This window comes from Rhinatrema bivittatum, chromosome 2, assembly GCF_901001135.1.
Source record: "Rhinatrema bivittatum chromosome 2, aRhiBiv1.1, whole genome shotgun sequence".
Classification (NCBI taxonomy): domain Eukaryota; kingdom Metazoa; phylum Chordata; class Amphibia; order Gymnophiona; family Rhinatrematidae; genus Rhinatrema; species Rhinatrema bivittatum.
In genome coordinates this window covers 420,808,289-420,828,207 of record NC_042616.1, presented here as the reverse complement: position 1 = coordinate 420,828,207, position 19,919 = coordinate 420,808,289, and the positions used below count along the sequence as shown (strand labels likewise).

At 49.9% G+C, this 19,919-nt stretch overlaps 1 protein-coding gene across 1 annotated transcript in view; it reads right to left on the bottom strand.

Annotated features, from left to right (window-relative positions):
- The window catches only part of SUN2 (Sad1 and UNC84 domain containing 2), a 157,870-nt gene that overhangs the window by 48,597 nt on the left and 89,354 nt on the right, over nucleotides 1–19,919 (bottom strand). The window contains exon 13 of the mRNA XM_029590197.1: nucleotides 5,609–5,833. Within this exon, the coding sequence (XP_029446057.1) occupies nucleotides 5,609–5,833 (225 nt within the window). The remainder of the gene's footprint in view (nucleotides 1–5,608; nucleotides 5,834–19,919) is intronic.

Sequence of the window (19,919 nt, the reverse complement as noted above, 5' to 3'; positions counted from 1 at the left end):
ATCATTTATCAAAGATTATTACAATCGGATAGCACCAATTTTGTGTCTTAGTTCCCTTTCGTGCTCTTGCTATTTATGAACTCCCGACGAAAAGCTTCTGTTTCACCGAGGTGGTTTCCTCAGGGGACCATGATTAACTCATTTCTTTCACTTGAAAAACTTTCACTTGCTTATATGTAGCAAATTTTGAAAGGAAGTTTATTTATGTTTCACAATTTTGGGGTGAGATAAAGATATGGAAACGTTTTATAGACGATATTTTCTGTATATTTGTTGGTAGTAGAGATAGGTTGGAGGAATTTAAAACATGGATTAATACATTGGATGAAAATTTAGTGTTTGACTCCACGGTTAGTCAGCAGAGGGTATCTTTTTTGGATTTGTATGTTTATAAGAATTTAGGAAAACTTCATACAACAATCTATAGCAGGGGTCAGGAACCTTTTTGGCTGAGAGAGCCATAAACGCCACATATTTTAAAATGTAATTCCATGAGAGCCATACAATATGTTTAAAATTCAATACAAGTAAATGTGTGCATTTTATGTAAAATCACACTTTTAAAGTACAATAAGTCTCTGAAAATATTACACCAGGCCTTAAGACACCAATACATCTCCTATTAGGAAAACGGACCAAGTCAGGCTGCTATAGAGTCCTACACAGAAACTACACGCCAGCAGAAAACCTCACCTGAATTACGTGCTGTCCCTCACCTAACATAGAATAAAGAGACCAAAACGCATAACAAGAAGCATGCAGAAAAAACTGAATTGGAAACTGCAACAAGCCAGTCTCTGTATGCAGTGTAACAAAGGAAAAAAGAAACATCACCCATCCTTATAAAACAAATCAAGAAATATAAAATCATCAGCAGTAAAACTGTACTAACAAAAAGAACATATTTCGAAACAGCTGATGAGTGGAATATCCAATAATTAAATAAAAACTCATATAAAACATTTCCAGATACCAACAAAATATTTCAAAATAGCAGACACAAAGACCCAGTAATGAAAAATAATAAGGATACAAAAATTTTTTTGCTCTGCATACCTGGGAACGTTTGATATCCAGGTGTCCTGAGATTGTTCTGAATTAGCAGGAGGTGGGGTGGTTTGCTTGGAACTTTCTCCTCTCTCAGTCACATACCAGCACACTGGCTCTCAATGACACACCTATACACACATGCTCTCAGTACTCACATAAACACATGTTTTTTCTCTCTCACTTATATAGGCTCTTAATTACACATTTACACACATGCTGTCTATCTTTTCACGCTTACACACACACACACACAGGCTTTCAATCACATAAATACATGCTGTCTTTTTCTCTCACACACAGACTCTCATTCACATGCTTACAAACATGTCCTCTCTTTCTCTCATTTACACACAGGCTCTCAATCACATACTCACATGCTCCCTCACCTAAATCAGCTCTCAATCACACCAGATACACATGGTCTCTCTCTCTCATTTAAACACAGGCTCTCAATCACATACTCACATGCTCCATCACCTAAACCAGCTCTCAATCACACAGACACACATGATCTCTCTCTTACTTATACACACAGGCTCTTAATCATACATACACATGATTTCTCTCACACACAAAGGATCTCAATCATACACACATACTCTTTCACACAAACAGGTTTTCAATCACAAACTTACACATACAGGTTCCCAATGGTAAACTTACATTCATGCTCTCTCTCTCTCACAGGCAGGCTCTCAATCACAGACATACTCTCTTTCACATGTACAGGCTCTCAATCATTCACATACATGCAATCTCTCACTCACTCTCACACACACACAGGCCCCCTCCCCCCCCCCCGCGGCCCGGAAGAGGAAGTGGAGAGTATCGGGTGCCTGCGCAGCAAGAAGAGGCCACGCTAGTGCGCTCGGCATCGGCGCGAAGAAAAGAAGACTGCAGCTCGGCTTGGAGGAAAATGAAGAGCTTCAACCGCGGCCGATGGGACTCCGCCTCCGCGAGGGCTGAAAATGAAGAGGTTAGCGAGTGAATGAGCGAGCAAACACAACTTGCTCGCTCATTCACTCTCTCTCTCCCCCACCCCGGGAACTCGCGGCAGCAGCCTCCTCCTCCCAACGCTAACCTCTTCATTTTCAGCCCTCGCGGAGGCGGAGTCCCATCGGCCGCGGTTGAAGCTCTTCAGTTTCCTCCGAGCCGCGCTGCAGTCTTCTTTTCTTCGGGCCGATGCCGAGCGCACTAGCGTGGCCTCTTCTTGCCGCGCAGGCACCCGATACTCTCCACTTCCTCTTCCGGGCCGCGCAGGGGGGGGGGGGGCGGGAAGAAGAGAGCACGCCGGTGCCGCTGACTCCAGCTGTCCTGCCGCGTTCCGCCCGGGCTGGCAGCATTTTAAGCCCGGGCGGAGGAGGACCGGGGAGCAGCTGGGTCAGCGGGAAAGTGTGGCGACTGTCTGCGAGCCAGATGTAGCCCTCAAAAGAGCCATATCTGGCTCGCGAGCCATGGGTTCCCGACCCCTGATCTATAGGAAGAAGACAGATAGGAACACTACTTTAGAATTCTCTAGTTTTCATCCGAGACGTCTCAAGGAGAATATCCCAATAAGCCAATTTTTGAGGTTGAGAAGACTGTGTACCACAGTAAATGAATTTAAATTAAAGTCACAAGAACTGGTTGATAGATTTTTAGAAAGGGGTTATAAGAGGAAGATTGTTAAGAGAGCATACAAACGGGCACTCTATGCAAATAGAGAGAACCTGTTAATAACTGGTAATAAAACCCCATTGACTAGAATGGTATGTACGTTGCCTTTTTCTCACCAAGTGATGCAAATTAAAGATATAGTTTATCGGCATTGGGCTATTATTAAAGATGATAGAGTGTTTAAGGATTTCCCCATTTTTGCTTATAAAAAGAGACGTGCCTTGAGGGATATGCTAACTTCGACGATTTTAACTACATCAAGATTGTCAAATGATCAGAAAGGACAATATCAATGTGGTCATTGTGTAGTATGCCCTCAGGTATATATGACAGCTTCTTTGGTAATACCATCTACAGGTCGCACGTACTATTTGCCTAGCAAATTTGATTGTGAGTCAGCTCAAGTAATATATGTAATTTTATGCCCATGTGGGCTTTATTACATAGGGCATACCAAAAGAAGAGTAAAAACTAGAATTATTGAGCATCTTAGTAACATACGTACACAGAGAGAAAATGCCCCGTTGGTACAGCACTGGCAAGAGAAAAGGCATGGTGTTCAGGATTTAAGATTTTGTGTACTCAATCAAGTTGAATTAAGCAGAGGAGGAAATATATCAACAGTGTTGACAAAGAAGGAACAACGATATATATTCCAGTGGGGAACGGTGACTCCTGGTGGTTTAAATTTAGAAATAGAATGGAATGCATTTCTATAGAGTGGTCTCTCGATGTTAGTGATAGCATTTTGAGTTGGTAGGTGGAGGTTTTGAAAAGTTGAGGTTCATGTGAGGGAGCGATACCCAATACAAGTGAGAGGAGGGATATTTAAAGTAAAAGGGTGTGGGTCGGACGCAATGCACAACCGCGGCGTCTTGGGAAAATGGAGTAAGTGTGGAAGGTACGCTAGAAGGTGATTTTGCTGATTTTGCTGAATTATATAGAAGATGCACTAAAAAATTATGCAATTTAATAGTAGACATGAGATTTATTATGTGTTGTAGATGAGAATGTAGCACGGCAGTGGACGGCGCATTCAAATCAGCGTTTAAAGTTATATTGATTGAAGGTGCGTGAAGCAGCCGTGTTCACAAAGGTGTGTGAAGCAGCGGCGTTCACAAAAGAGTTTAAACCTTAGAAATGCTGATTCACGGAGCTAGCGGTATTTAAGATAAGAAGTGTAAGTAAATACCATTGGAAGGTTAGTATATGAGTAAGAATATATTTACATGAATTTATGTTGCATATGGTGGTGGATTAATATGTTTTTCTGATGGATTGGTAGGTCGTGAAAAACGTAGAAGAAGTTGAGAATAGTAGTGTTAAGGAGTTATACAGAGCAATATATAGGTAAGCATTTTGCTGGAATTTAAGGACAGTGACTGGATAAATGGTTTATCTTTATATATAACATATTTCATGATTTTAGTATATGATTAATAATTAAACATTTATATATTTAGGATTGTGTTTTATCAGAGATAGCACATGCAACAAGCATCCTATGAAATCAAATAGAAAAGTTCCCGGTTTTTCAAGTGAAAGAAATGAGTTAATCATGGTCCCCTGAGGAAACCACCTCGGTGAAACGGAAGCTTTTCGTCGGGAGTTCATAAATAGCAAGAGCACGAAAGGGAACTAAGACACAAAATTGGTGCTATCCGATTGTAATAATCTTTGATAAATGATATATGGATGTATTTTAATATGTTAGTAATAGGTGAACTGTTGTATTAGAAATAGGTGCAATATTTTTTGTGTAATGTGATTGTGCATGTGTGAATGTGGTATGAGTGATAGTGGTGATACAGTTTTTAAAATGAATTTTTGGATTATGAAAATGTATTAAATTAAAAGATTAACAATAAAAAAAGAGTTAAATTATACACAGGTATTTAAACATTATTTATTCACTAGAATTATACCTGTGGGTTACCCATATGATGTCATCCAGAAGTAAGGACACCCAAATTGAACGCACAGATGAGAACAGACGCACAGACGGGCGAGGAAGCGCGTGCTGATAGTCTGCAGCAAAAAAGCATGTGAAAGTACTCCATGGCCTACCATGCACCAAAATGGGAGAAGCCTGGGAGCAAAGCCTAGCCAAACGGCTGCTCAACCCACCATACCTGCACTCTCTCCTCACCTCATTGAACTCCCCAGAGATGTGAACGGGACAGCCGAACACCGAGGAAACAGACCTTTCTCCTGCTGACTTCCTGTCGCTCACTTTTTAATTTATTTTTTATTAAAAACTTTTCCCTGAGTTCAGTCCTCCCTGGCTGAGAGCAGGAATGGGTCCTGGCTATGGGGGGGGGGGGGGGGGGGGGGGGAGAGGGCTAAAATCTTTCCCACTGAGCACCTCTCAACCTGCAACTGCTAATTGGAATTTAGGTCCAAAGCAGTCAAGGCTACCAGACTGAGGGCACTCTACACAGTATCACCTCAGGAGGCAAGTGGTACTATATAGACTTTTTCTTCTTTAACTCACTCACAGGCAATCCCGCAAAGAGAAATACATGTCCACCATCTGCTGGAGATAGAGAATACTGGAAGGCTGATATTGGGACGGGACTATATAGCCGTGATGTCAGCTTTTGCTCTGTCTCCATCTGCTGGCAGAGGTGCATAAACCACTCATTGGAACTGACCTATCCAAACACTAAGGAACAGCTGAATATGGACCTCACTGTTTTTAAAGCTGAGAACCACAGCCCTAATGTAGCATCCTCCATTGTCACAGGAAGTGGCTCTGGTACTGGCCTATATGTGATAAGGGATGTGCAATGGGAGGAATGGAGGCTGTGAGTGATAAGAGCCAGATGACAGAGAGAAATTGTAAGGAATGATGAATAGAAAAGCAACAGATTTTGGTTTTCACTGCAGAGAGATTTCTCACCTCCTCTGTGACACCTCCTCCCTGCAGCACCACCCCAAGGCTGGAGGCAGCACGTTCTGAGGATTTCTTCCGCTCTTCTGACACGCCTGCAAGGATCTTCCGCTCCAGGTCCATCAGTTGCCTCTGCAGGTCCTCCTGTCGCACGAAAACCCCAGCCAAGGACTCTCCACCGCCCCCATCCTGTAAAAGAAGTCTGTGAACCCACTGTGGGAACTGGGTCTCCAACTGAAAAAAATGACAAAGACGGGAGAGTTCAGCCACAGGAGAATTCAGCAAAGGCACAGATGGATTAATCAAGCTGATATTTGAGTAGCAGGCCAGCAGCACTAGGACCTGAAGTCCTTCATTTGCTTACAGAGCAGGTAAAGCCTGGGCAGGGGCAGTGAAAGCTTCCCCCCCCCCACAGGCAACCTCTCTAGTAACCAGGGGGGGGGCACGGCAGTCTCTTTGCACCTCTGACCAGGCTTCAACTAGAAATGTGGGACACCTTGGGTGAACTGTTTAGTGATGTGAACCCCTGCCTAAGACTATTAAACCACTTTCAAAGAATAATGTCATTCCAGAATGTACCCAGATCAGTCCAGACTCCTGGGTTTTGTACCTCTGCCAGCAGATGGAGACAGATAAAAGTTTTATTGAAAGTGCTATATAACCAAGTGTTCCACCTGCAGTCCCTCAGTATTTTTCTGTCTCCAGCAGATAGTGCAAAACCTGCAGCCTGAAAAAAAAATAAAAAAATAAAGGAGAAGAAAAGAAGAGATAGTAGACTTCAAGTGGAGCCTCCCAAGGTATTTATTTGTTTTTTTAAATTCCCTTGTTCATCTTGTTTGGCTAAAGTTTTGAAGGAAAAAAAAAAAAGAAGGTTCTTTGCCCAGTTAGGGAGCGTGGCATAACTCAGAGTTCCTGGTGTGAGGACCATGGGGAATTATTACAGAGCGGGCAGGTCTACCAGTGCTTGTTTTTTTCTTATGCCACTGAATCTTGGTTCCAGCCTCCATCGTCAACGCATGGTTGGGGATTATGCCGTGTGCTTTGGTGTACCGGGCCTGTGGGAGGTCACGATCATGGCTCAATTGGTAGAACTTATTTTCTGGCTGTGCTTCCGGAGGGGAGGGAGTGTCAGCAGGGCCCTTTCCTCGAGATTCCTTTGCTTCTTCAGCGCGCCACACTACAGCTACGCCCAGGACCTCTGCCCCCAAAAAGAGAGGGTCGTCGGCCATTTTGAACGCTGCCACACAGTCGACCATGTGGTCTGCTGCGGCTGGGGGGTGGGTCTTCTGAGTCTTCGCCACTATGCCTGTCCCCAGCTGCATCAGTTCCTGACAGGGGTCAGAAGGATTCGTCTGAAGATTTCTCTTTAGATGCTAAGCCCACAGGAGTTAGTTTCTCCCAGGAGCAGAATTTAGATGACAACTGTTTTCTTGTGAATTTGTTCTGCTGATGCACAAGGCCTTTCTAAACAGGAAAGCATCAGTAGAACATGGATCTTCACGGGCTCTATGGCCCAGGAAAAGGAGAGTCCTAAGAGAAAGCATGCCTAGTGGGTTCGGTGGCTATCAGGTTCTGGTGATCTGCAAGGCGACCCGAATGATTCTGAGGATCTACAGTAGGCTCCAGGGGAGGTCCCAGTGGAAGGTGCACTAGATTTGGTTGAGGACCCGCAGGAAGCTCCTATGGTGGAAGATGACCCTAAGGTAGTTCGTCTTTTTCGTCGAGAAGAACTTGGGCCATTGATTCCATGGGTTTTACAGGAGCTTGGAATCAAAGTGATGTAGGAAGAGTCAAACCTGGGAGGAGCAGATCTGGTGCTGGATGGCCTGAGAGGACTGGCTAAGGCATTCACCTTTCATATGTCAGTGAAAAAGTTGATGGTCAGGGAGTGGGATACTCCTGGATCAGGACAGAGTTGGCAGGGCAATGGCAAAGCACTATCCTTTGCTGGAGAACATCTTGGAGTTGTTGGTTCTTCTCAAAGTGGATGCTGTGGTGTTGGCCATCATCAAGAAGACTACCATCCCGGTTTCAGGTTCTGCCGCATTGAGGGATGTTCAGGACTGGAAGTTGGAGCTTCATCTCAAAAGGATTTCTGAGGTTTCTGCTCTGATCATAAGGGCTATGGTGTGTAGCAGTCTGGTGCAAAAAGTATGTCTTCGGTGGGTTCAATAGTTACAGGAGTCACAGGCTAAGGGGGGCAGTTGTGGCACAGCTGGATGACCGTTCGAAGGCAGCAGTGTCATATGGAGCTGATGCCATCTGTGATCTTGTCAGGATATCTTCATGGATTATGATGTTACAGTGTCCGCCAGGTGCCTGCTATGGTTGCGGAATTGGTTGGCGGATGATGGTCCAAGTCACAACTCAGGGCACTTCCTTTTAAAGGAAAGCTGTTTGGAGAAGACTTGGAGCAGATAACGAAGCATCTGGGGGAAACCAAGATGCACAAATTACTGGAGGACAAGCCTGAGGGCAGAAATCTTACCACCATGCAGCCTAGATTTCGGGATAACAGGTTTCGTCCATCCAAGAGTGCTGGAGGTCCACAGTGACAGGTTTCTGCCATGACTTCATCCTGGGGGCAGTCCTTTCAAAAGGGGGGGGGGGACGGGACAGAAGACTCTCCAAGGACAATTCTGGTACTAAGCCTTTGCAATGATGTGAGGCCGGTCCACTCTTTGGTTCTGGCTGTCAGGGAGCGTTTATCACTTTTTCACGAGGAGTGGGCCAAGATTACCATGGACCAGTGGTTCCTCAAGGTGGTAAGAGATGGCTGCACTTTAGAATTTGCTCATTTCCCCTTGCGGTCCGTTCTCAAAACAGATAGTGGTTCGAAGTACAGTGGATCCGTTAAAGCTTCTGGGAGCTGTAGAACCAGTTCTGGTGGAGGAACAGAAAACGGGACAGTATTCCATCTATTTCGTGGTATTGAAAAAGGAAGGATTGTTTCAGCCCATCCTGGATTTAAAAAGAGTAAATGTGGCCCTCAGGGTTCCACGATTTCTCATGGAAACCTTGAGGTCAGTTATCACAGCACTATGTGGAGGAGAGTACTTGGTGTTTCTAGGCCTTAGAGGCTTATCTGCACATAGCCATCAGGCAGGACCACCAAAGGTTCCTGAGCTTTATGATTCTCAGGGAGCATCTTCAGTTTCAAGCCATTCCCTTTGGGCTAGCAACAGAGCCATGGATGTCACAAAAATGGTGGTGGTGGTGGCGTTACAAAAGGAAGCTAGTGCATCCTTATCTGGACTATTGTCTCATCAGGGCAAAGTCTGAGGATCTCTGTCGGCAGTCTGTGCGACAGATGCTATGACAGTTGAAATCACTAGTCTGGGTAGTGAATTTTTTGAAGAGCCAGCTCATTACCTCTCAGTCTCTGGAGTATTAGGAGTGCAGGTTGATATGCGGGAGGGGAAAGTGTTCCTAACAGAAGAGAGGATTCGGAAGCTTCAGGATCAGGTTCAGCGCCTGCTGACACTTTTGATGCCCAAGGTTTGGGACTATTTACAGATCCTAGGCTCCATGGCTTCGACCTTGGAGTTGGTCCCTTGGGCATTCGCGCATTTGCGGCCTCTTCAGAGGGCTCGTCTCTCCAGGTGGAATCCTTTGTTGGGGGAATTTCATACTCCTCTTCTGCATGAAGGGGAAGGCAGGGAGAGTGTCTTTCCTGGTGGCTAATTTAGGCCAATCTGGAACATGGAGTGCTGTTGGAAGTTCCAGATTGGGTAGTTGTCACTACCGATGCCAGCCTCACAGCTGGGGAGCTGTGTCAGGATCAGATGGTGCAGAGGCGTCTTGATCTATCAGTTGGTTAGAGTCAACACAGTGGTGCGGTTCACGTTACTTGCTTTTCTTCTAAGAATACAAGGTCATCCGGTGAGGGTTCTTTCAGACAATGTGATGTTGGTGGCTTATATCAACTGTCAGGTTAGAACCAGGAGTCAGCCAGTGGCTCAGGAGGCGCAACAATTGATCCTCTGGGTGGAACAGCATTTGGAAACAATAGCAGCGTCGCACATCGCCAGGGGTGGACAATGTTCAGGCGGCCTTCTTGAGTCACCGGGTATTGGACCCAGAAGAATGGGAACTGTCAGAGGCAGCAATGTCTAATTCGCAAGCATTGGGGCTCACCGTATATGGAGACTAGAGACAATACAAAAGCACCCCTGTTCTTCAGTCGAAGAAGAGAGCACGGTGCAGAGGGCATCAATATTCTGGTTCTGCCGTGGCTTCTCAACGTGCACACTTTCGTCAGACACTATCGTTTGGATGTTGGGGCTGGGTTTGGTGAGAGTGTTCTGCAAGCAGGACTCTCCAGGTCCCAGTTTAGTGGGCTTAGGTACATCCCAGGAGTCTGGACTGATCTGGGCACGTACTGGATAGGAAATTTGATTCTTACCTGCTAATTTTCATTCCTGTATCACAGATCAGTCCAGAGACCCGCCCATAGAAAGATGGGGGAGAGTTGCCTGCTCGGTTTGTCTGTTGGTTTATAGTTATTTCAGAATTGTTAGCTAGTCACTATGCTGTTTTACTTTGCTTGGATTCCTTTCCCAGAGAGAGTTACAGCGTCACCACCCTCCTGTTTGTAGGGTATTGGGTGGGCTGTTAAATTTAGTTGATTTATGGGCATCTTGGTTTGGATCAGGTCTATACTGAAAGACTGCAGGTGGTGCACTTGGTTATATAGCAGTTTCAATAAAACTTTATCTGTCTCCATCTGCTGGCAGGGGTACAAAACCCAGGAGTCTAGACTGTTCTGTGGTAATTCAGGAACCAAAATTAGTAGGTAAGAACCAATTTTCCAACACAAATCTAAAGTCTCTAGGCAATTTGCTCTTTAAATGCAGTTGCTTACGTTGAACAGGTGTTCTCCTAGGAGAGCAGGATGATAGTCCTCACAGATGGGGAACATTATCAGATGGAGCCCAGCATGGAAAACATTTGTCAAAGTTTCTAGAAGCTTTGACTGGCATACTGAGCATGCCACCATCCGCACGTCCATGCGAGGTCCCCCTTCAGTCTCGTACCTTAGCAAAAAATACTAGCGAAAAAGAAATTAAGAAACGTAGGAGAACCCAACTCCACGGGTTTCCTGAAGACTAACATCCTGCTGTCCTAGGAGAACACCTGTTACAGGTAAGCAACTGCGCTTTCTCCTAAGACAAGCAGGATGGTAGTCCTCACAGATGGGTGAATACCAAGCTCCAGGCTGTTCCCACAACAATCAAGACCAACAAGTACCAAAGAAGGTGCCAATAGGCACAAAAAGAACTGAGATACTTGTAGGATGGTAGGGAGACAGCCTGGTCTCAAGTAGAGGGCCTTTAGATAGGAAGAGATACATTTAAGTCTGGAAGAGACTGCGCAGGACAGATTGGCCGAATTCACCATCTTGTCGACCATCCTTGTCCAAGCAGTAATGGACAGTGAATGTATGTTGGGAGTTCTATGTCGCAGCCCTGCAGATCTTGGTGACAGGGACCGCCCGTAAGTAGGCCACCGATGCCACCATATCCCTCACAGAGTGAGCGATAACCCGGGTTTCTAGCTGAAACCTCAATTGCGCATAGCAGAATGAGATGCAATCTGCTAGCCAATTGGATAAGGTCTGTTTGCCCACCAAGTGCCTCAACCTGTTCTTATCGAAAGATAAGAACAGCTGAGTGGACTATCTATGGACTGCTGAGCATTCCAAGTAGAAGGCCAGAGCTCTCTTGCAATCCAATGTATGCAAACCCATTCCCCTTGATGGGAATGAGGCCTTGGAAAAAAGGTGAGCAACAAAATGGACTGATTGAGGTGAAAAATCATTCATGACCTTAGGAAGGAACTTGGGACCACAAGATGATGAAAAAATTCTGTGTAAGGTGGGTAAGTCTTCAAGGCCTGAAGCTCGCTTACTCTGTAAGCCAAAGTAACCGCCACTAGGAATAGGACCTTCCAGGAATTTCAGCTCACAGGTACACATAGGCTCGAAAAGAGAATGCATGAGCTGTGCCAGCACAACACTGAGATCCCAGGAAACCATGGGGGGGGGGGGGGGGGGGGGGGGGGTCGTAGAGGTGACTTGAGCTGCAGCAGGCCCCACATAAAGCAACCTACGATAAGCTGCACCGAGATGGGTGTGCCAGCAACACCCTTATGGTAAGCACTAATCACGCTCAGATGAACTGACTGAGGTAGCTTTAAGCCTGGCCTCGGAAAGGTGCCACACAGTCCAAGAATCTGGGAAGGGGGGGGCATGTAAATGGATCCAATCCATGCCCCTCACACCACATTGAGAACCCAGTTCAACTTGTAAGACTTCCTAGTGGAAGGCTTCCTGGAAGCTACCAGCATCTGGGTGACACTTTGAGAGAGCCAGGGGCTGAAGAATCAGTTACTCAACATCCAGGCTGTCAAGGCTAATGCCTAGAGGTTCGGATGCCACAGGGTGCCCTGATTCTGTGTTATCAGATTGGGAGCAGTCCCCAGGCAGATGGGATCCATGATCGGCAGGTCCTGAAGGAGAGGAAACCAGATCTGCTTCATGGTCTCCTGGTCCTGCTGGAGCTTCAGGAGCGTTTTCATGAGAAGCGGAAGAGGAGGGTACACGAACAGGAGACTCGTGCCTCAATGAAGGGGGAAGGCATCAGCTGGTGGATGGTCCTGAATAGGGCGCAAAAATTGCTCACCTTGCAGTTGAACGGGGAGGCAAACTGGTCCACCTCTGGAGTTCCCGACAGGTAGAAGATTCAGGCTGCCACTTTCGGGTTCAGCAAACACTTGTGCAGTTGAAAAGAGCGGCTTAGATAGTCTGCCAGCATGTTCAGTGTCCCGGGCAGGTACGTTGCTTGTAGGGACATGCCTTGCGACAGAGCCCAGGACCAGATTTGCACAGCCTCCTGGCAGAAGAGGAACGATCCCGTGACTCCTTGCTTGTTGATGTACCACATCGCAACCTGATTGTCCGTTCAGATCAGGACTGCCTTGTGGGACAAACTCTCTCGAATGCCCAAAGCGCATAACGAATTGCCCGAAGCTCCAAGAAGTTTGTCTGACACAGAGCTTCTTGAATGGTCCACTGACCCTGCGTGTGGAGGTTGTCCACATGGGCTCCCCAGCCCTGGGGAGAGGCATCGGTGGTGAGCATTATTTGAGGCGGAGCAGCCTGGAAGGTGATTCCCCACTCCAGATTGGAGAGGTTGTCCCACCAGGACAGAGACCCTCAGAGGTTGTGTGATGGAGATACAGGTCTCGAGGTCCTGGGTTGCCTGTTGCCATTAAGACCGTAACGTCCATTGTGCTTTGCGCATGCATTGGCAGGCTAATGGGGTAACATGAACAGAGGCTGCCACGTGGCCCAATAAGCGAAGCAATAGGCGAGCACTCATGCACACCAAGGCTGCCAGCAAGGATAAGGCAAGAGCTCGATTACAGGGCAAGAATGCTTTCGCTTGAGCCGTGTCCAGTCTGGCTTCAATGAAGTCCAGCTGGGGAGACGGGTAGAGGTGGAACTTCTGGCAGTTGATAAAAAAATCCCAGAGACTGCAGTACCCGCATGATCAGGGCCAAAGCTTCCAGTGCACCTGCTTGGGAGTCGCTTTTGATCAGCCAGTCATCTTAAGGACAGGAAGATGTGCACTGCCTGCCGTCTGAGGTGTGCTGCCACAACTGTCAAGCATTTGGTGAAGACGCGAGGGGCTGAAGCCAGACCAAATGGCAGCACTCTGACTTGGTGAGCCTTCCCCACCACAAAGCGTAGATATTTCCTGTCTCTGGGAAAGATGGCGATGTGGGTGTAGCCATCCTTGAGGTTGAGGGAGCAGAGCCAGTCCCTCTTTTTGAGCAGGGGGATCAGAGTACCCAGAGAAACCATTTTGAACTTTTCCCTTCTGAGGCATTTGTTCAACACCCTGAGATCGAGAATGGGGCACAAGCCCCCAGTTCTCTTGGGTATCAGGAAATACCTTGAATAGAACCCTCAACCCTGGTGGTGATGGGGGATGGGTTCTACTGCTCCTGCCTGTAGGAGGGCAGAGAGCTCTTTGAGAAGTGTGTCCTGTTGGGCAAGGCAAACCCCACAATGAACATGGGGAGGGGGGGGGGGGAAGCCCTTTGGGATTTCTCTGAAGTTCAGTTGATAACCCTAACGAACAATAGTGAGGACCCATAGGTCTGAGGTGATGCTCAACCAATGATGGGCAAAGCAGAGAAGTCTGCCCCCCCTCCCCCCCACTGGGGAATCGGGTGGCAGGGGTAAGACGTGCTGACTCATGCTCCCTCGCCTCAAGTCAAAACCTTGTAGTCGAGGCCTATAAGGAGGCCGGATGGGGTCTAGGAGTTCTCTGTTGGTGGGAGCGGCCCTTGGAAGCAGTACGGGGCATGTGATACTGGGAGACAAGGGGATATTTACACTGCCTATAGAAAGACCTCCTAAAACTGGGTTGGGGAGGCTTCTGTGCGGAGGACAGCGGGTCTGAAGCACCGGCTGCTGACTGTTGAAGGGTTTCAAGGTGATCTTCAACTGGGCTACTGTAAAGGGGGGAGGTCAGCCAACTTCTCCTGAACCTCTGGCCTTAGGTTGGATGCATGGAGCCAGACCATCCTACGGGCAACAATGCCCATGGTGGCCACTCTGGCAGCGATCTTGAATACATCTTAGGTGGATCTCACCTTGTGTTTTCCTGCTTCGAGACCTTGTTGCGTGACGGTGGACAGTGACTCCTGCCAAGTTTTTGGACCTGCTTCCATTAGGTTCCGATTGTACTGAGTCATGTACAATTGGTAAGAGGCTATGCAGGCAATGAGCATGGTGCCCTTAAAAACCTTCCTTCCCAAGGCATCGAGCTACCTATACTCTCGCACCGGAGAAGCCGAGGCAAGGGTGTGGGAGCGTTTGGCTCGTTTGAGAGTGGACTCCACTACCACAGACTGGTGGGGGAGATGGCATCTCTCGAAGCCCAAGGCCTGTTTCATCAAATAGGTGGCATCTGCCTTCCTATTTAAGGAAAATTAGTTTCTTACCTGATAATTTTCATTCCTGTAGTACCAAGGATCAGTCCAGGACACCTGGGTTGTGACTCCGCACCAGTAGATGGAGACAGACTAAAACTTGTGGGCGGAGCCATATATGCCCCTGTGCCAGTCACAGCCCCTCAGTCATACGGAATGTCAAAGTAGAACACAACCAGAGAACTAAACTAGCTATAAACCGCTAATAGAACGGGGAAGAAACACCCCTCCTGGAAACGGACTCTCCAATCGAGAGAGCTAAACAAGCGGAACAGAATAATTCAGAACAATGAGCGGACTCTCCATTACTTCAGCGCAGCACTGCGGGCGGGATCCTGGACTGATCCTTGGTACTACAGGAACGAAAATTATCAGGTAAGAAACTAATTTTCCTTTCCCTGTACGTACCAGGATCAGTCCAGGACACCTGGGATGTACCAGAGCAACCTACTGAGGGTGGGAAGCAGAGAGTCCCGCTCGGAGTACCCTCTCTCCAAAACCCCCGGAATCAGTAGCCCGGACATCCAACCGGTAATGCCTGATAAAGGTATGCAACGACTTCCAGGTAGCCGCCCTGCAAATCTCCTGAGGCGACACCTGCCAAGCTTCCGCCCAAGACGCCGCTTGAGAACGAGTCGAGTGAGCCTTAAGGCCCACGGGAAGTGGTTTTCCCCGCACCAAGTACGCCGAACCAATGGCCTCCTTGAGCCAACGGGCGATCGTTGTGCGTGACGCTGCGGCCCCTTTCTTTGGACCAGAGAACAGGACAAACAGATGATCTGTGACGCGAAACGGATTAGTGACCTCCAGATATCGAAGGAGGGATCTCCGCACGTCAAGCTTCCGCAATTCCCTTGCTTCTGGAACGGAGTACTCCCTCCCCGCGAAAGCGGACAGCTCCACCGATTGATTCACGTGAAAAGACGACACCACTTTTGGAAGAAAGGAGGGAACCGTCCGCAAAGAAACTCCGGAATCTGAAATACGCAAGAAAGGTTCCCTACAGGACAGGGCCTGTAACTCGGAAACACGCCGTGCCGAGGCAATCGCCACCAAGAACGCCGTTTTCAAAGTGAGATCCTTAAGAGTTGCGCGTTTCAAGGGCTCAAACGGCGCCGTGCATAGAGCGGAGAGAACCCAATTGAGGTTCCAAGCCGGACAAGGGAGACGCAATGGAGGGCGAAGGTGCTTAGCACCCTGAAGGAAACGAGAAATATCCGGATGAAGCGCCAGGGACGTACCACGGACCTTACCTCGCAAACAACCAAGCGCCGCCACTTGGACCCGCAGAGAACTGCACGCCAGACCTTTGGCCAGACCTGCCTGGAGGAACGCCAGAATGTCGGAGACGGAAGCCGAAGTGGGGTCCACCCCACGCTGCATGCACCATTCTTCAAAGACCACCCAGACACGGACATAAGCCAGAGACGTCGACTGTTTCCTGGAACGCAGCAAAGTAGCCACCACCGCATCTGAGTAACCTTTTCTCTTCAGCCGATTCCTCTCAAAAGCCATGCCGCGAGACAGAAGTGATCCGCATCCTCCAAACAGACGGGGCCCTGATGGAGTAGGCCCGCCATGCCTTGGAGCCGAAGAGGTGCCGTTACCGCCAGCTGGACGAGGTCCGCGAACCACGGCCGGCGCGGCCACTCCGGTGCCACCAAGATCACATTGGCCGGGTGCAACTCTATGCGCCGTAGAATCTTGCCGATCATCGGCCACGGGGGAAACACGTAGAGTAACACATCCGTCGGCCAGGGAAATACCAACGCGTCGACGCCTTCTGCCCCCCGTTCTCGACGTCGACTGTAAAATCGCGGGGCTTTTGCGTTGTGCCACGTGGCCATCAGATCCATGTGGGGCACACCCCACGTTTCGCAAATGAGAAGGAACGCCACGTCCCCCAGCTCCCACTCTCCGGGATCTAGGCGATGACGGCTGAGAAAATCCGCCTGAATGTTGTCGACTCCCGCAATGTGAGATGCTGCTATGTTGCTGAGATGCAGCTCCGACCAGGCCATCAAGCGCTGAGCCTCCTCCGCTACCTGGGGGCTCCTTGTTCCGCCCTGGCGGTTGATGTATGCCACGGTGGTCGCGTTGTCCGACAACACTCGGACCGCCTTTCCCCGCAGCAACGGCAGAAAGGCTTGCAGGGTCAGACGGACCGCTCTGGTCTCTAGGCGATTGATAGACCACTGGGCTTGTGACACTGACCATAGGCCTTGGACCGAGCTCCCTAGGCAGACCGCTCCCCAACCGGAGAGGCTGGCATCCGTGGTTACCACTATCCAATCGGGTACCAGAAGGGAGACTCCAGACGACAGATGACTGGGATCCAGCCACCAGAGCAGGCTGGACCTCGCGCGTCCCGCTAGAGGAAGTGGTAGATGGAATTCCTCCGAAACCGGCTTCCAGCTGGACAGTAAGGACGACTGTACTGGTCGCAGATGAGCGAACGCCCAGGGCGCCAGCGTTGAAACCATAGACCCTAGGACCGTAAGGTAGTCACAGACTCGCGGTTGGCAGAGAGACAATAAGCGCCGAACTTGAGATTGCAGTTTGCATACCTGGTCGGGCGACAGGAACACCTTGCCCTGCTTCGTGTCGAACACTGCTCCCAGATATTCCAAGGTCTGCGTGGGTGCCAGATGACTCTTGCTGAAGTTGACCACCCATCCTAGGGACTGCAGAAGATGGAGGACCCTGGCCACCGCTGTCCAACACTGATTCTCGGACTTCACCCGAATCAACCAATCGTCCAGGTAAGGATGGACCAGGAGACCTTCCCGGCGCAACTGCGCTGCCACCACCACCATCACCCTCATGAATGTACGAGGGGCCGTCGCGAGCCCAAACGGGAGCGCCCGAAACTGGTAATGCCGTCCTAGAATGCAGAACCTGAGGAAGCGTTGGAACGATGGCTGAATGCCTATGTGAAGATACGCCTCCGTGAGATCCAGGGAGGCCAGGAACTCGCCGGGCCGAACCGCGGCGATGACTGATCGAATCGTCTCCATTTTGAAGTGAGGAACGCGAAGGCATCGGTTTACTCCTTTGAGATCCAGAATTGGTCTGGACGTGCCGTCTTTCTTTGGGACGATGAAGTAGATGGAATAACGGCCCTTGCCGTGTTGGCTGACCGGGACGGGGGAAATAGCACCTAAGCCTTCCAAGCGTCGGATGGTGTCTAGCACCGCCACCTTCTTCTCGGGGGCCTTGCAGGGCGAGACGAGGAACTTGTCCGCTGGAGTGCGAGCAAAATCTAACGCGTAGCTGTGTCTTATCACGCTGAGGACCCACTGGTCCGAGGTTACACCGGCCCATCTCTCGAAAAAGGACATCAACCGCGCCCCGACGTTGGGAACAGAGTGCTGGGGCTGCGGCGGGAGATGGGCCGACCACCTTTCATTGTGATGACTTGGCCCCTGTGATCGCCAGGGGTCCGCCTTGCCGTCCGAAGCGCTTCCCCCGAAAGGACTGCTGTTGCCACTGCGGGGTACGGGAGGAAGAAGACCTATACGATTGCCCGGACGACCTCTGAGGATGCGACTTCCGGGAACCCCGAAAGCGGGATCTAGCTGAAAACGAAGAACGCGACCTGGATCTATCCTCGGGCAGCCTGAAAGCCCTGTTTTCCCCCAGGGACATCATTAAATCATCTAATTCCTTGCCAAACAGCAACTTACCTTTGAATGGTAGCGCCCCGAGGTGAGCCTTGGAAGAGCCGTCCGCCGCCCAGTTACGTAGCCACAGGAGGCGACGCGCCGAAACAGCAGCCACCATAGATCTTGCCGAAGTGCGCAGCAGATCGTGGAGCGCATCTGCGCCATAAGCTATTGCCACTTCCAACTTATCCGCCTGCGCTGCCTCGCCTGCAGAAAGATCCGCATTGGCCTGTAGAACCTGAGCCCAGCGCAAGCTAGCTCGCATAGCGAAATTCGTGCAGATGGCGGCTCGTACTCCGAGCGCGGAAACCTCAAAAATCTTCTTAAGCTGAAGTTCCAGCTTCCTGTCCTGAAGATCCCTGAGGGCTGTCGCTCCCGTGACTGGGATGGTGGATCTCTTCGTTACCGCAGAGACCGCTGAATCCACCTTGGGCAGTTTGAGAAGGTCCAGCGCATCCTCCGGGAGCGGGTAAAGCTTGTCCATGGCTTTGCTGACCTTCAGACCCAATTCTGGAGTGTCCCATTCGCGGAACAGGATGTCCGTGGAAGAAAAATGAAATGGAAAGGCAACTGCCGGGCCCGTGAGGCCTAACAGGACCGGATCCATGTTCGCCTCCTGCCGAACCACTACCGGAGGGGCCTCTATTCCCAGCTCTTGCAAAATGGCCGGAATTAGAGGTGGCAGTTCCTCCCTGCGGAAGAGCTGGACCACCTTGGGATCGTCTCCCTCCACTGCCTGTGATCCTTTTCCTGCGCCGGGCGGAGCAGATCCATCCGCTGCCACCTCGTCGGCCCCCTTTAGGGGCTCTTCAGGGGAATCAGTGTCCGCCCCAGTGGAGGAATCTGAGTCCGCCTCCTGTGGGACGCCACGCGGAGGCCGTTTCCCCCTCGAAGCGCTCGGGGGCACCTCCGCAACCCCCGATGGCCTCTTAGACTTTTTCAGCCGTGGAGCCTTGCTCCACGGCTTGCTCCACGCTTGCTTTTCTTATATTTCAGGACTTTGCGCAGCAAAAGCGCAAAGTCCTCTGAAAACGATCCGGAATCGGAAGAAACCTCAGCGGGACTTTCCGGGGACCCCGGGTCCCCCGAGGGACCCCTCTCCGTTGCGATTCGCTGAGGAGAAAGCGCGGGAGGCAGGGCCACAGGCCCTGCCGTTTCCCGCGCCATTTCGCGGCCCGTGGCCAAAATGGCCGCCACACCCGCACTGAGCGGGAAAAGCTCCTGGGGCCTCTCTACCGCGCCCCCCCCCCGCTCAACGGCGCTCGCGCAGGTCGCGAACGAGCCCCCCGAGACGCCCCGGACGACCCCTCATCGCCCGGGATGCAGGCCGCGCATAGGCCCTCGTGCGAGAGACACGCGCGCGCGCCGAGCCGCAGGCCCGGCAAGTCGAACCGCGAGGCATGCCGGCGAAAACGGCGCGAAGATGGGGAGCAACGGCAGCAATCAAAATAAAAATTTGCACAAACGGCCTCCCCCCTGTCAGCGGCGCCCCCCCCCCCGAGAGCGGCGACGCGAAGAAAACAGAGAGCTGGCTCAAAATAAAAACACACTTTTTTTTTTTTTTTTTTACAACAAAACCTGTCGCTGACCAAGGTCCTGGAGCCCTAATCCAGCAGGGGTTAGAAAAACCGGGCTCCCCGGTGTCACCCCTG